Raw genomic sequence first — 17,106 nt, forward strand, 5'->3', positions numbered from 1 at the left:
AAAATGGACAACCTGGAAGAAATGGAAAATTTCTTAGAAATGCACAACCTTCTGAGACTGAACCAGGAAGAAATAGAAAATACGAACAGACCAATCACAAGCACTGAAGTTGAAACTGTGATTTAAAATCTTCCAACAAACTAAAACCCAGGACCAGATGGTTTCACAGGAGAATTCTATCAAACATTTAGAGAAGAGCTAACACCTATCCTTCTCAAACTCTTCCAAAATATAGCAGAGGGAGGAACACTCCCAAACTCATTCTATGAGGTCACCATCACTCTGATACCAAAACCAGACAAAGATGTCACAAAGTAAGAAAACTATAGGCTAATATCACAGATGAACATAGATGCAAAAGTCCTCAACAGAATACTGGCAAACACAATCCAAGAGCACATTAAAAGGATCATACACCATGATGAAGTGGGGTTTCTCCCAGCAATGCAAGCATTCTTCAGTATATGTAAATCAATCAAGGTGACACACCAGATTAACAAATTGAAGGAGAAAAACCATATGATCATCTCAGTAGATGCAGAGAAAGCTTTTGACAAAATTCAACACCGATTTATGATAAAAACTCTCCAGAAAGTAGGCATAGAGGGAACTTTCCTCAACATAATAAAGGCCATATATGACAAACCCACGGTCAACATCATCCTCAATGGTGAAAAACTGAAACCATTTTCACTAATATCAGGAACAAGACAAGGTTGCCCACTCTCACCACTCTTATTCAACATAGTTTTGGAAGTCTTAGCCATAGCAATCAGAGAAGAAAAAGAAATAAAAGGAATTCAAATTGGAAACGAAGTAAAGCTGTCGCTGTTTTCAGACGACATGATACTATACATAGAGACTCCTAAAGATGCTACCAGAAAACTACTAGAGGTAATCAATGAATTTGGTATAGTAGCAGGATACAAAATTAATGAACAGAAATCTCTTCCATTCCTATACACTAATGAAGAAAAATCGGGAAGTGAAATTAAGAAAACACTCCCAGACTTCCCTGGTGGCGCAGTGGTTGAGAGTCCGCCGGCTGATGCAGGGGACGCAGGGTCGTGCCCCGGTTGGGAAGGATCCCACATGCCGCGGAGTGGCTAGGTCCGTAAGCTATGGCTGCTGAGCCTGTGGGTCTGGAGCCTGTGCTCTGTAATGGGAGAGGCCACAACAGTGAGAGGTCTGCATACCGCAAAAAAAATAAAAAAGAAGAAAACACTCCCATTTACCACTGCAGCAAAAAGAATAAAATACATAGGAATAAACCTACCTTAGGAGAGAAAAGACCTATATGTAGAAAAGTATAAGACACTGATAAAAGAAATTAAAGATGATACAAACAGATGGAGAGATATACCATGTTCTTGGATTAGAAGAATCAACCTTGTGAAAATAACTCTACTACCCAAAGCAATCTACAAATTCAATGCAATCTCTATCAAACTACCACTGGCATTTTTCACAGAACTAGAACAAAAAATTTAACAATTTGTATGGAAACACAAAAGACCCCAAATAGCCAAAGCAATCTTGAGAAAGAAAAATGAAGCTGGAGGAATCAGGCTCCCTGACTTCAGACTATACTACAAAGCTACAGTAATCAAGACAGTGTGGTACTGGCACAAAAACAGAAATATAGATCAATGGAACAGGATAGGAAGCCCAGAGATAAACCCACGCACATATGGTCACCTTATCTTTGATAAAGGAGGCAGGAATATACAGTGGAGAAAAGACAGCCTCTTCAATAAGTGTTGCTGGGAAAACTGGACAGCTACATGGAAAAGAAAGAAATTAGAACACACCTTAACACCATACACAAAAATAAACTCAAAATGGATTAAAGACCTAAATGTGAGGCCAGACACTATAAAACTTGTAGAGGAAAGCATAGGCAGAACACTCTATGACATGATTCACAGCAAGATCCTTTTTGACCCACCTCCTAGAGAAATGGAAATAAAAACAAAAACAAGTAAATGGGACCTAATGAAACTTAAAAGCTTTTGCACAGTAAAGGAAACCATAAGTAAGACCAAAAGACAACCCTCAAAATGGGAGAGAATATTTGCAAATGAAGCAACTGAGAAAAGATTAATCTCCAAAATTTACAAGCAGCTCATGCAGCTCAATGTCAAAAAAAAAAAAAACCAATCCAAAAATGGGCAGAAGACCTAAATAGACATTTCTCCAAAGAAGGTATACAGATTGCCAACAAACACATGAAAGAATGCTCAACATCATTAATCAGTATAGAAATGCAAATCAAAACTACAATGAGATATCATCGCACACTGGTCAGAATAGCCATCATCAAAAAATCTAGAAACAATAAATGCTGGAGAGGGTGTGGAGAAAAGGGAACCCTCTTGAACTGTTCGTGGGAATGTAAATTGATACAGGCACTATGGAGAACAGTATGGAGGCTCCTTAAAAAACTAAAAATAGAACTACCATACAACCCAGCATTCCCACTACTGGGCATATACCCTGAGAAAACCATAATTCAAAAAGAGTCGTGTACCACAATGTTCATTGCAGCTCTATTTACAATAGCCAGGACATGGAAGCAACCTAAGCATCCATTGACAGATGAATGGATAAAGAAGATGTGGCACATATATACAATGGAATATTACTCAGCCATAAAAGGAACGAATTTGAGTTATTTGTAGTGAGGTGGGTGGACCTAGAGTCTGTCATACAGAGTGAAATACGTCAGAAAGAGAAAAACAAATAGTATATGCTAACACATATCTATGGAACCAAACAAACATACAAACAAAAAATGGTCATGAAGAACCTAGGGGCAAGACTGGAATAAAGATGCAGACCTACTAGAGAATGAACTTGAGGATATGGGGAGGGGGAAGGGTAAGCTGCCACAAAGTGAGAGAGTGGCGTGGACATATATACACTACCAAATGTAAAATAGATAGCTAGTGGGAAGCAGCCACATAGCACAGGGAGATCAGCTCAGTGCCTTGTGACCACCTAGAGGGGTGGGATAGGGAGGGTGGGAGGGAGGGACATGCAAGAGGGAAGAGATACGGGGATATATGTATATGTATAACTGATTCACTTTGTTATAAAGCAGAAACACCATTGTAAAGCAATTATACTCCAATAAAGATGTTAAAAATAATAATAAAATAAAAAATAAAGATACACATTCAGGAAAAAAAAAGGATAAATGCACATGCTTATATACCTACATGTACACAGGCAATCTCCTGCTTAGAAATACTAAAGGGTGACCTGATTGTAAATAATTATATCAGGAAGCCTACATTGCTGGCATCTATTCCCCTTATGGGAAATTACCCTTTATTCTCCAGGTTAGAATATCTGAGGTGAGTGCTCTAAAGAAGTACTTTCTGTTTCAGAGATTAGAGATTTGCCTTGACCTAGGACATGTAGGAGTAAGAACTCAGAGGTTTAAAAGGGTCTGTCCTCTCACATCCTCGTCATGAAGACAAACTCATCAGTGCCTGCCAGTATGTAGTTGGGGGTTAAAGTGTATTCTTGATTTTGAGATTCGCTTTCCCTCAGAAACAATTTTCTAAATCCTCCAATTTAGAGTAACTGTTTGCCCTTGACCAAAGGTCAGTATTTGTTAAATAAATGCATTTTGAGGTATAGATCACATGAGTCCATTAGTCCTAAACTTCAAGTATGCAAGCTCTTATGGTCGGACATGAAACACCATTTACAATTTACTTTCCATGGGAAACTGTATTCTAGATTAGAAGATAGAGATAAAGCCTCCAAACAGTAGGAATAACAGGGTTTGATGATAAATTTCCAACTTAGAAAGAACTTGTGTTCTAAAAAGTTATTTTGGAGCACAAATAATATATAACATAACCCTTTAGAAGTCCAATGAAGTCTTAGAGTAGGAAGAAAGAATGCACTATCCTTAAGATTTGTACTTATCCTCTGTTTTCTTCTGTTATTGTAGTATGTTAGGAAACTCCTCTTTTAAGTCAGTGGCAGGGTGATGAGGACAGAATCAACCAATTATTTGACTTGCTTTTATATCTTTCTGTTCCTGGAATTTATACAAGTTTCTTTTGTGTTTACTTGAAGTTTTGGGAATTCTTGAAGACGTGTAAAGCTCAATCTTACTTTAACTTCCCAGTATTTGAGTGTTTTTATTGTTAGTTATGCCGTTTTATTTTCTTGGAAATGGGTAGTGAACCTATACGTATGTGCCAGGTATGAGGAGGTATCAGTAAGTGTTGTTTAATGAGTGACTCTAAACATGTTTTGTGTGCATATGTATGTATGCATGTTTATGTATTTGCATATATATATATACACGTACCAACTTGTATATATATTTGTTAAACTGTGTTTCTACTAGATTTAGTTTGCCTATTTTTACCATTTCCACAACTTGTACCATTTGGCATAATAGTTAGATTTTGTAGTGTTTTTTGAACATGTAGTTCCTTAGACTTCTGCATCTCATTTACCTCCACTTTTTCCCGCTAAAAAGGGAATGTTTTGCTAAGATATATTTTATGATATTCTAAACATTCATTTTAAAAGAATAAACTTTGTCAAGTATAGCTTTTGTGAGCCTTATTTTATGACAATTAAGATTGCATCTTATTTTGACTTGAACTGCTTAATTTTACAGTTGTGTTCGTCTGTGTGGGTGATTGATATTTCTGGTGAATGTGAAATATGTGATTTATTCCATGTTTACTTCTCCAGGAAAATCTCAAACAATATTACTGTGTATAATTTTTTTAAAAAATTATATAAATGACTTTTTTTCTTATGATAGGTGAGGGCGCATTATCTAAGCTATTTTTGTATCTGGCTTGGGATTCAGGTAATAGAAGTGAGGTTGATATTTTACCCATGTTCTTCTTGTCATGTGTGTTGGAATAGAGTTTTAGTTTATTAAGAACAGATATTTTAATGTATTTGCTTAGTTTTTAGGAGTTTAGGCATATAGCTCAGATTTCCTTGAGAAATGATAGGAAGATTTTCTTTTCACGTTAAATTTCCATTAATGACATTTTTAAAAAGTGGTAAAATCACTCTGTATAATGTTAGAATTTTCAAATACTAAAGCAAATTTTATCAAAGCAATTCATTTGAGCAAATTCCAGGAAAACATTTTTTTCTCAGTTATGTTCAGGTTATTTTCCAAGTTGCAAAAATAGGACTTTCCTCAAATTCTGAATTCTGATCATCTTGAAAAATGAAATATATTTGAAACCTAAATTCAGAACACACTTTCTTGTTAGCAAGAAAGTCATGCCAAAGATAATAGTAGTTAAAATCTTGTGGAAGACAGATGGTTGCTCTAAGACAGATTTTTTCAGTTTGGATTTTAAATTTGAGCATGATGTTTGCTTTCTTTCTGGGAATACTGGAAAGTTTGCTTTGTTTCATCTGCTACATGAATTGATGTCTGCAAAAAAAAAAAAAAAGACAGGCTGACAAACACTGAATAATTAGAATTTGTTAGTTTTTCTTAGAGACCCATTTATTTCAGAATGTCTAAAATAACATTAGGCAAATGTCTTCTGTCTTATATTGCATGTGCTGTTATTTTCTCCTACTTTCTTCAGACGTCTCGTGGGGAATTTGACTCCAGTGAATTTGAAGTTAGGAGACGTTATCAAGATTTCCTTTGGTTGAAAGAAAGACTTGAAGAAGCACACCCCACTCTGATTATTCCAGTAAGTTTACATTTTTTTTTTTTCACAGAGTAACTGCCATTTTCTCTTGTGAATCGTTAGAATGCCTAACACCCAATTTCAGACCTTTTAATTCAGTATAATTCATTTATCTTAGGAACATTTGTTTTTAAACTTTTCAATCTATGTACAGATTTGTTTTTTTTAACTATTGTAATGTGTTAAGATTTTAGTGTTTGGCTCTAGCGTTGTGAATTTTGAAAAATTATTTTTATAAGAAATGATCACACGTTCAAATAATCTTCCAAAAAGAAAAAGTGTAGAATTCCTTATAATCCTGTGCCACATAATGCTGAGATACCTTTTTAAATTTTTTTGCCCTAGCCATTGCCAGAAAAGTTTATAGTGAAAGGAATGGTGGAACGCTTTAACGATGACTTCATTGAGACACGCAGGAAGGCATTGCATAAATTTTTGAACCGAATTGCTGATCATCCAACTCTAACATTTAATGAAGACTTTAAAGTTTTTCTTACTGCACAAGCTTGGGTAAAGGATTTTAATTTATACTCATATAATCCTTTAGTATCTATACGTGTAGTAGGTTGTATGCTTCCTCTTATTTACCTTTATAAATCAGGTAGCAGTGGTCTCGAATTAAGATGTGTTTTTAAACATTGGAGAGAGATCCTTCAGATACAACCCTGTGTCAGGTCTACGTATAAACATTATGAAGATCTTGTACCTTTCTCACATATGCATCCTCGTATTTCTCTTGGTAGCTGATTTCTTTTTAAATGCCTGGGTACTCCTTGCATATATTGCCAATACTGAAAATATATAAACATTTAAAAATTGACACTGTTTTGAGTAGTAATTGGTTAGGGCTTTTCAAGTTAGGATAAAAGGTTTTATTAAATAGATGGATGGATGGAGAGATAGGTAAATAATACAATTTCCTTACTTTCCCTTCAATTACCTAATTGAAGGGGGTCTAATTTCTAATACAGAAACCTTATATATTCCTTTTCTTTTCTTCTATGAAGATATAACTCACCAAGAAAGATGATAGGTAGAACAATGGTCAGTATTAAATACTTACTGACCAGTGTTGAGTTCTCTATCTCTCGGTTTTGCCAAAGTGATCGAAGCTAAAAAGTGATTCATCTCAATCTTGACGGTACTTGCTGTCTGGAAGCCCTACGTGACTTATGTGAGATGAATTTGTGGCCTGACTCCAGACCCTTAGAAGCTGTTAGAAACATTATCTGCAGTCAGCAGTTGCAGTAACAGCTTGCCAGTTGTGACTTGTGCCATTTCTGATAATGTTTACTCTATCAAATGATGTGGTAGCACTCCTCGATAGACGTGTTGTCAAGAATAGCGTCTGTTATTATTTGCACACAAAATCATATTGACATGGAAATAAACAAGTTTATATATTATTTTGTGTAAGACCTTTAGGAAAGAAGATCTGGAGAAAGATAATATGTTATTTAATATTTGGGTAAATAATACATAATAATATTTTTATCTGTGGATTTGGTAGTCAGCATTGTTATAGATTTTTTTGTGTGTGTATTTTACTCTTCATCTTTTATTTGATTTCAAACCTATGTTTCAGTAAGTGCTACAACCATCATCAGAATCCCTTGTCCTCCTTCTTGGTGTTCTTTTTTAGTATGCCATACTTCTGAAGGAATACTGTAGTGTATCCTTTTATAGCATTTCTACTTTGCAAGTCTGTAGCTGACCCTCCTAAGTTAACTAGAACTAGAAACAGCTAGTTATATATTTTATTAAAAATCTTTCTCCAAAGACAGTCAGCCAGTGGAGATAGTGTCACAGTTTATCCAGTTAAGTTAGTTGCAGAGGTATGGTCAGGGAGTATCTGTTTACCAATTATTCTAGTGACTTGAAGTAGACAAAGCAGGTTAGTGCTTAGCAGTGAAGCCCCTAGGGTCAGACTGCCAGGGCTCCAATCCTTATCCACTAATTCATTGCTCTTGGAACTTGAGCAAACCTTCCTTTGCTTCTATTTTCTTCTGTACAATGAGGATAATAATAGAACCTACTTCATAGTGTTATTGTGAGTTATGTATATAAGAATGCAGGTATAGTGCCTGCAACATTAAGCTCTTAATAAATGCTAGCTATTATTATAACTAAAGAATTAATGAAGTTTTCCAATTTTTTTTTCCAGGGAGTAGTTATAGTTAGACCCTAAGAAATCTTTTTCTCAATCATTTTTCTATTAAGTTCCTGTTATAAAATATGGATTTCATCTCATATCATCCTTCTTATCTTCTCCAGTAATCTCCTTAAGTACGATTCCCTCTGTTAAACCTTGTTCTTTGAAAGATCCATGCTCCGAGGAAACATATTTTACATGAGCTCTTTGAAAAGGAATGTTATCAAGGAGACTGAGATTTAGAGAAAAACTGTACCCTAAACTCATCTGCTTCAAATTAACATGAAAAAAAAAAGACGTATATGAAACATTTTTATTATCTTTATTTTATTCTTCTAATTAGATTTCTTTTTTGTTGTTGGGACTTGGAATATCATTGTCTGCTTCATCACGAATATTTTATTTTTTTGTCTAGGAACTCTCTTCTCACAAGAAGCAAGGGCCTGGATTACTCAGCAGGATGGGGCAGGCGGTCAGAGCGGTTGCATTATCAATGAGAGGAGTAAAAAGCCGCCCCGAGGAGTTCATGGAAATGAATAACTTTATTGAAATATTTAGCCAGAAAATAAATTTGATAGATAAAATATCTCAGAGAATTTACAAGGAAGAAAGGGGTATGTAGAATCACTGAAATGTGATTTCGAAGTTGTTTGATTTCTGATGGATCTTTACATTTGCTGGTGTGGTAAGGCAACATCAACTTAGCATTTCTTTTTGGTCATTATTAGGATTTCTGTCTCTGCTTACAGTGTCTGTCTGTTATTGCATGCTGTTTACTTTATCTATTAGAGCCCTTAACGTATTAATGAGTTGTTTTAAAATCCTGGTCTAATAATTCCAACATCTCTACCACATCTGGTTCTGATGCTTGCTCTCCAAATTGTGTTTTTTGCCTTTTGGTATGTCTTGTAATTTTTTTATTGGTAGCCAGACATGATGTACTCTTAAAAGTAAACAGGCCTTTAGTAATGTGGTAGTGAGGTGTCGGGGAGAGGAAGTATTCTAGAGGCCTGTGATTAGGTCTCAGTCCTTGAGTGAGTCTGTGGCTCTGGACCGTGAGCTTCACAAAAGTTCAGTTGTTTTTCCTCCCCCCTCTTAGTTGGATCAGGATGGCCAGAGTGGGCTCAAGTTGGGTATTTCCCTTCCGGGTCAGTTAGGTTCTGATAATACCCCAGCAGGTTATGCTCTGGTTAACTGGTTTCCCATGAGGGCAGGCCTTGTTAAGAAGGCTATTTCAAAATGTTTCATTTTCCCACCCCCTGCAGGAAGCAGAAGTAGTTTTTATCTGGTATTTACTGTGTAAGCTTTTGGGGGTAAATCTCACAATGTTGTGGGGTCCCCTGGTGACTGGGTTCCTCTGGAGTTTTTGACTCTTTGAATTGTCCACACTGAGCCTCCAGCAATTCATCACTGACCGTTTCAGTCTCCCCTACCCCCCGGCACTGGTTGCAGAAGTGATTTCCCCTCTTGAGTCTTTGCTCCAGGAAGACAAGATTCCTTGTATCCATGTGTCTGTCTTTTCAGTCTTGCAGGCAGTGGTTTGTCCTGTGTCCTCCCCTCTCTCACAGATCCAAAAACAAGTTGGCTTTTCAGTCTGCTCAGCATTTTTCTTGTTAAGACCAGTGGTGACTTCCAAGCTCCTTACAGAGGAATCACACAACATTAAGTTAGAATTTCACCTTCAAAGTGTGGTTTATTCCCAGATCTATTGTGAAAATTTCTGATTCCTAAATGATTTTGAATGTAGTCATGGCCGGTTTCCATTTGCTTTAATTAATCACTAGCTGTCTTGTTCTCATTTATAGATAATAGTGATAAAGAGCTTAATATTTTGGATGTAGTTGGTCTCAAATGTTCAACATGGGCTATAGTTTTAATCAAAGAAGGGATGTGTCAGGAAATAGGGTTTTCACAGTTTCTAGTGATTTTTGTATGGGGGGGCAAGTACTCATTAGGCCTGTCCAACCAGTGGAAGAGATTTATATATGGGAAAATAGGTCCTGTTTCCTATTTTCAAGTTAGAATTTATTCCATGATGGGACTTCCCTGGTGGTCTAGTGGCTAACACTCCACGCTCCCAATGCAGGGGTCCTGGGTTCAATCCCTGGTCAGGGAATCAGATCCCACATGCCGCAACTCAAGATTCTGCAACTAAAGATCCTGCATGCCGCAACTAAGACCCAATGCAGCCAAACAAATAAATAAATATTAAAAAATAATAATTTATTCCATTATGATTTTTTCTAATTCTATGATGAGTTTTTGCTAATTTTCTGATTGTATTTACCTACATTAAACATAGATGACTAATTCAGAAAATATATTTCCTAATATAAATCTGTTTTAGAGATGAACTACTTAAAGTCCCTACATTGATGGTTTATTTCTTTATTGTCCGTGTCCCACATTAAACTGTAAGTTCCATCAGGACAAAAAGGGAAAAGGATTGATTTATTTCTGGTATCTAGATAGCGCCTAACACATTGTAGATGCTCAATTAAAATATATTCAATGATTGAAAAAATAAATGAATAAACATAAGATTTGGTGGTATGAAAATCTGCTTTATCAAGAATTGATTGGTTATTAAAAGAGATATAGAAAAAATTGTTATATCTGAGTGTGTATTGCCTTTTCTCTAACTTCCTTTCCTATGTATTGACTTGGTGAGGTCATTGTGGTGACTAAATATAGTTTAATAATTTGTTTCATGCCTCTTGGTCTGCCTTTGTATTTACCATTTGTCATTTTTTTTTTAATGTCAAGAAGCCAGTTGTTTTAACTAGGTTCTGTGATTCCAATTCTATTAAGTAGATTCTTGATGCATAGTTAAGTTGTATAGCAATTCAAAGAGGCCCCTGGAAACTCTTGACACTTAAGATTTCTGTAGAATATCAATATGCTTTATATTTGCCAGCACAAGGGACTAGTTTTAAAACCTTTGATATACTCTAATATTTGTGAAATGCTCAAAACGAAAAGTGGGCTTTGTGGTAGACTTTATAAATTGGAGCTCTCATTTTCAAGGAGTGAATGCACACTGGCCCAAACTTGAGGGATTTCTTGGTCTTTCAAATGTGAAGCCCACTTGTCAAGATTTCATTCAAAATGATAGAATTTATTTTTTTTTGTAGTTCTGGGAGGCTAAGCTATATAGGGCGTTTCATTCATATTTAAATCATAAAGAATTTGATGATCATAACGAGTCATTTCCTTATGATTTACTTTTATTCAGTTTTTTTCTGTGATTTTGTTTTGTGTTCCCCAATTTATTAGGCGAATTTGTATTGACCACATGTTGTGCTGCTGCTTTGTGCTAAAGATTGAAGGAGGGTTAAGATAGTACCTGTCCTTGAGCTCACAGTTTAGTTGGGGAAACAGATATATTAACGGACAAATTACAGTGCAGCTCATTAAGTGCATACAGATGCGATTTGAGTGCTGTATAAGCACAGTTTTAGAATTTCAGGGAAGCTGTCTATATAAAAATAAATACTACACAGGGTTAATGACACACTTTGATATATACACAAATTGAGAAAAGAAATAAAGTAGAATATTTTCTAGAAATATTAGTTTAGTATGGTGATTATTTAAAATAAAAGATAGGCCTAGATCAGGAGGATGCAATTTGGAAGGGCTCTAGTGGTCATTAAACTGAATATCTTCCTTAGGTGACAACTAATATTTCTGTTTTTTAATTTTTAAAGTCTTTTTTAGTTTACTTGATCATATACACTTTTGAAATTTTAATAGTTTAGTAAAAAGTTTAATTTAGAGCAATATGACATATTTCAGCTAACCCCAGTGACTAGTAAGATGATTAAATATAGAGAATTTAATTGTATTTATATGGATGTTAAACCAAAAACACTCACTACTCATGTATTCTCTACCATAAAAAGCCATCTGTCATTAAAAGTTGATAGTGTGAAAGCAAACATATAAAAACATTCAGATTTTAAAATGAAATCCAAATTTTTGGATAAATTTTTGGCTTATAAAGTATTGAATAGTCTTTTGTTATTCATTCTTTCATTGATATGAAAATATATATTGAATATATTATGTATTAGGCTTTGAGATTAAAAAAATAATAAGACCGTGCCCAGTTGAGTCTTGGAGCATGTGGCCTAGGAGTGTGTGAGTTATGCAAGCAGTTATAATAAAGTTGGATAATAGAAGTATTCAATTATGATAAGCTTTAATAGAAGTATAAAATTATAATAGACTCATTGAGGACAAAGCATCTAAGAAGGCTTTGGAGCAGAAACAGAAGAGATTTGTTTGTGTTAGGACTTAAAGGATTAGAAGTAGTTTGTCAGATGATAGAAATGGTAGAGGGCAAGACTAAAAGATACATGCATTGTTTAAGTTAGGAGAAATCATGAGATATTCATGAATGAGCGGTTATTTTGGCTTGAATTAAAATATCTTTGGGGGAGAATCTGAGGAGTTAGACCTGAAGAGGCAAGCTAGGGACTGATCATAAAGGACTTTCTAATTCAGCTAAGAAACTTCAGTGTTCATATACTGTGACAAAAATTGAAAGAGGGAGAATTGTTAGAAGTCCCTTGCACTAGTGCAGGTTAGAGATGCTGATGACAGTGGAAGTGAGGAGAGGTGGGTGGGTGGGTAGGTAAGTGGGTGGGTAAATGGATGGATGGTTAGATAGATAGATAGAGATTTAGAAATATTGGAATTGCTGACTGGCTCTGTGCAGGTGTGAGTCTAGGGTCTAGGATGACCCCACATTTTTTGCTTAGATCTCTGGAAGCAATTACCATTCAGAGGATATGTAAACAGGATAAGAGGAAAAAGAAGACATATTTTGTTTAGGTCATGTTGCCTATGAGGTATTCAGGTATAGTTTGTTTGGTAGGCAGAAGTCTGTGATAGATACAGTGATCGTATAATTTATCTCCCAAGCCAGGACACTTTTGAGAATGAAAAAGCATGTTATTATTGATTACACTTGGAAAGTTTTCATTCAAGGACCAGTTGAGCAGATTGGGATGACAGGTCAATTTAATGAAAGATGATATCCATTTTCTTATGTTCATGTACAAGAACCTGTGCACAATGAGAAAATAAGGTCCTTATTGTCTGTAGTACAGGGATTTTGAAAACTCCTGTAAATTGAAGAACTTATTATTTTTTTAGAATATTTTGATGAAATGAAAGAATATGGCCCAATTCATATTCTGTGGTCAGCATCAGAAGAAGATCTGGCTGATACTCTAAAAGGTGTTGCCAGCTGCATTGACAGATGCTGTAAGGCCACTGAAAAACGGATGTCTGGACTCTCAGAGGCTCTGCTTCCTGTTGTACATGAGTATGTGCTTTATAGTGAAATGTTAATGGTAAGAACACCTAATTCTACTTCTCCCTTAGTTCCTGAACTGATTATATGCTTTATAAAGGCAGTTTCTATTTATTTTTGTTCACCACTGTCTTCCCATCCTAGAAGAATGCTTTGCGTGTAGATACTCATAAATATTTGTTCACTGCATGAATGAATTGATGAGTGGAAGAATATGTTAATAAAAGACAGGAATTTTCAACAGTGGCAACAACAGTTTATAAGATAGATTTGAAGCATCCTCAGTCAAGATTTACATAGGGAGTATGATTAGTTTTTCCAGCCTTTTAAAATTTTACTTTAAAATTTTTCAGCACTTTAGAAATTTCTTTTCATGAAAGAGTTGCTTTCTTGCTTCTAGGTACATTTGATTTAGCAATATATTTAGTATCATTATGTGGAAAGTACTTGAGTAGGATCTCGATGTTTGTTCTGTCTTCTGGGTGCTTCTGAAAAGAGATCCTTCAAATTAACATGTTTCTTTCACTATTTGAAAAGGCTTTTATTCCTCTTATATCAGAGTTTTGCATTTAACCTCCTCAGTTCAAGTTAAGGTTTCCAGATATTTTGGATTTAGCAATGCTATCTGCAAAGCTAATGTTTTTCATCCAGTATTATTCTCTGCTCACAATACCTTGCACAGTTGAACTGATACCCTCAGCTTTCTGGTGTTGTAGGGTGACAGTGGGGGAAGGAGTCAGCTTGCATTCAGTTATAGTCCATTTTTTCTGCCATTTAGACTTGAATCCGTGTCTGGTTTCTGTATTCATGTACTCTTGATTTGGGAGGATTTAAAATTTTTTTTTATTTTGTCTTGTTAAGAAAAGCTCTCTTAGCCTTTCAGCATGATATCTGCCTCTTTCGTATTTATCATGTTTAGGTTTTCCTTTCACAGAATCATTAAATATTTTGTAGGTATTTCGGATTTCTGCTGTTACTTGACTTTGTTGTGATCCTCCCATAAACACACCCTCCCTGCTTCCCAAAGTCCTCTAATGTTTCACTGCTGAGGTGCTTCCTCCTTGCCTCCATCAATTTCCTTGGCTACATTCCATTGGTTTACTTCATTATTGATCTCTCTCTTGTGTGGCTGTTCAAAGAGATCTGATTTTTATCATTAAAAATATTATATTCTTTTCCCTTAATTAGATGTTTTGCTCTTTATGTCAGGATGGAAATTATGCAATTTAAATCCTGTATTATTAAAGGTGTGGGAAAATTATAATAGCAACCGGAATTGAATTATTTTATAGGTCCTCATTTGATTGTATTATTTTGTAGGTTCCTAGGGTATAATCAATAGCACTTATATTGAAGTTGTGCTTCTGTTTTATATTGGAATATTTTCTTCAATGTGAGCTAAAATAATGAAAAATACATGCCTTGACAAAGCGATTAAATTTGTGCAGTTTTTACTAGTTGTCTTCTGAAGCCACCTCTTACTTAAAATATTTCTATCTATATGAAGCACAATATTTCATATTTATGGAAACATACATAAAATTAATGGGACTAAATTATAGTATGTGTCATTTGGGTTAGAGAAAGGAAGGGGTTCCTGACATTAATGGCCATTAAACATTGAAGTAAATATAAAAGAATTTGTGATAATTAGTTGAATTTTCTATTCATTTCTTTGTAAACAAGAGAAATGTTAATCTCTTTTGAACGTTTTAAGATTGATTCCACCAGGCACAAAACCAGGGTGAGTCATTTTCAGGATGATTTTTATCCTTAATGCCTCTCAATTTTCTCTCAAATACTCTAGAGCCAGCTTATCTGGTTCCATTTAACTGATTTGTGGTTAAGGTTCTTCCCTTCCTCTGAAAATACCCAAAAGACCTGTACTTCACTAAGGCCCTTCTCTTGTACGTCCTGCAACTCTGCTCTCCCTGGCTGAACTGTTTGCTTACCCAGAGTTAGTTTTATTTTTGCCTTGAACTGTTTAGGCCACTTGTGTTCATTATTACAATTTCATTATTTAATTAATACTATGGAAACCAGTGAAAGATGAGTACAAATAAAAAGAATCTTGGTGTCTACAAAGACTGTCTTGGAAGAAAAGTGAGTCACCAAGGGAAAGACATTGAAAAAGACTAGAAAACATTATAAAAGATGTAGATGAATTCTGCACTCAAATGCCTTCACCAGGGTGTATTAACTGAAACGTGAAATCATGGTTATTCAAGAAAACAAGATGGAACTCCTCTCAGTCAGAGCAGAGGCCATGCTTTCTCCTCAGTCTTGGCTAATCGGTTAATACTTACATATTTTAAGCTAAAATAAAATCTTAAGATGTGAATGCACACTTCAATTTTGATTCCCCGCTGTAATTGACTTTGATTAACTATGCCTTTGGAGTCCAATAAGAGGGCTGATTGTAGATACTTTCAGATGTGTAGCCCATGTGCCCTCCCAACTGCAACCAGTTTACACCATAGCATGTATTTTCAGTGCTCCTATTGACTTTTTTATTCCTTTGTTTTGTTCTTTGCTCTTTCTGAAGAACTGTACATGCCTAGAGTGCACCATCAAAACATGTCTTTTGTGTATAAAGTACTTAAACCAGTAAGGTGTACATTGGGAAAACTAATAAAATATTATGAAAAAGTTTCTTTTAAATACTTGCTATCAGTTTAGCTTTTAGAGATTAATTTTTTTTTTAAGTCATTACACCCCTAGATGACTGATGGCTTGGGGAAGAGACGGTATTTATATTCTCAAATGTATATTTTTGTTATACAAAGATTATTAAAACTAAGTACAACCTGTTTCATTCCTGTGTTTTAATATGAAGGGTGTCATGAAAAGAAGAGATCAAATACAAGCAGAACTGGATTCCAAAGTTGAAGCTTTGACCTCTAAAAAGGCAGATACTGATCTGGTAAGTTTTCAAATTTCTTGTTATAATCACATAGAATTGATTGTCTAAAATTTGTATTAGCTCCATTACATGCTTTTTCTTAAGCATTCAGTAAATGATACTAAAATTTCTTCCAAAAATCGATTATACATTGAGTACCAGGTGAGTCTGTAAGCTTACGATGCTTTTCTGCCTTTCTGTCTTATATTTTTTCTTACAGTGAATAAAATATGAAGTTAATTTTTTTAAATTAGAGTGCTTGAATCCAGAAAGTATGGAAAAAGTACCTAACATTGTTCCAGAAGGTTAGTAAGTACTCAGTAAATAAATCTACATTTTACTAGTTTTATAAGAAATTTGTACAAGGTAAGTTGGTATTCCTATACATTTTTTTCTAGTTATTGTAAAAATCTTTACAAAGGAAGTATCTTCGTTTTCAAGTTTAATCCTTTTCTTAAAATACTTTTTTCATGGAAATTTTCAAACATAAAAAAATGATCTAATAATATAATGAACTCATTTACCCCACCACTGGGCTTCATTAATTCCCAGCATTTCGCCCAGTTTTTTTCATCTGGCTATTTCTTACTTTTTTTTTTTTCTGAAGTACTCTAAAGCAAATTTCAGACATTATATTTTCACGCACAATAGTTTAGCATTTATATTTTCTTGTCTTTGCATGTTGTCATGATACTATCAGATCAGAATTGTTATCATTTTAAAACAGAGGAAGAGGCTTGAAATGTAGAGTAACTTGCCCAAATTTATATAGTTCTTGAAACAGAAGTAGGACTGGAGGTAATAGCATCACTTGCCTCCCTCAGACCGTGCTGCCTCTCAGAGAGCAAGTATAAAAGTTGGAGAGGGGGGCTTCCCTTGGTGGCGCAGTGGTTTATAGTCCGCCTGCCAATGCAGGGAACACGGGTTCGTGCCCCGGTCCGGGAGGATCCCACGTGCCGCAGAGCGGCTGGGCCCGTGAGCCATGGCCGCTGAGCCTGCGCGTCCGGAGCCTGTGCTCTGCAGC

At 35.3% G+C, this 17,106-nt stretch overlaps 1 protein-coding gene across 1 annotated transcript in view; it reads left to right on the forward strand.

The window, feature by feature from the left end:
* Positions 1-17,106, forward strand: part of SNX7 (sorting nexin 7) — a 98,057-nt gene that overhangs the window by 31,861 nt on the left and 49,090 nt on the right. Inside the window, exons 3-7 of the mRNA XM_007457006.1 lie at positions 5,598-5,708; positions 6,051-6,215; positions 8,273-8,471; positions 13,021-13,220; positions 16,017-16,103. Of these exons, the coding sequence (XP_007457068.1) occupies positions 5,598-5,708; positions 6,051-6,215; positions 8,273-8,471; positions 13,021-13,220; positions 16,017-16,103 (762 nt within the window). The remainder of the gene's footprint in view (positions 1-5,597; positions 5,709-6,050; positions 6,216-8,272; positions 8,472-13,020; positions 13,221-16,016; positions 16,104-17,106) is intronic.

This window comes from Lipotes vexillifer, unplaced genomic scaffold (assembly GCF_000442215.2).
Source record: "Lipotes vexillifer unplaced genomic scaffold, Lipotes_vexillifer_v1.1 scaffold1163, whole genome shotgun sequence".
Classification (NCBI taxonomy): Eukaryota; Metazoa; Chordata; class Mammalia; order Artiodactyla; family Lipotidae; genus Lipotes; species Lipotes vexillifer.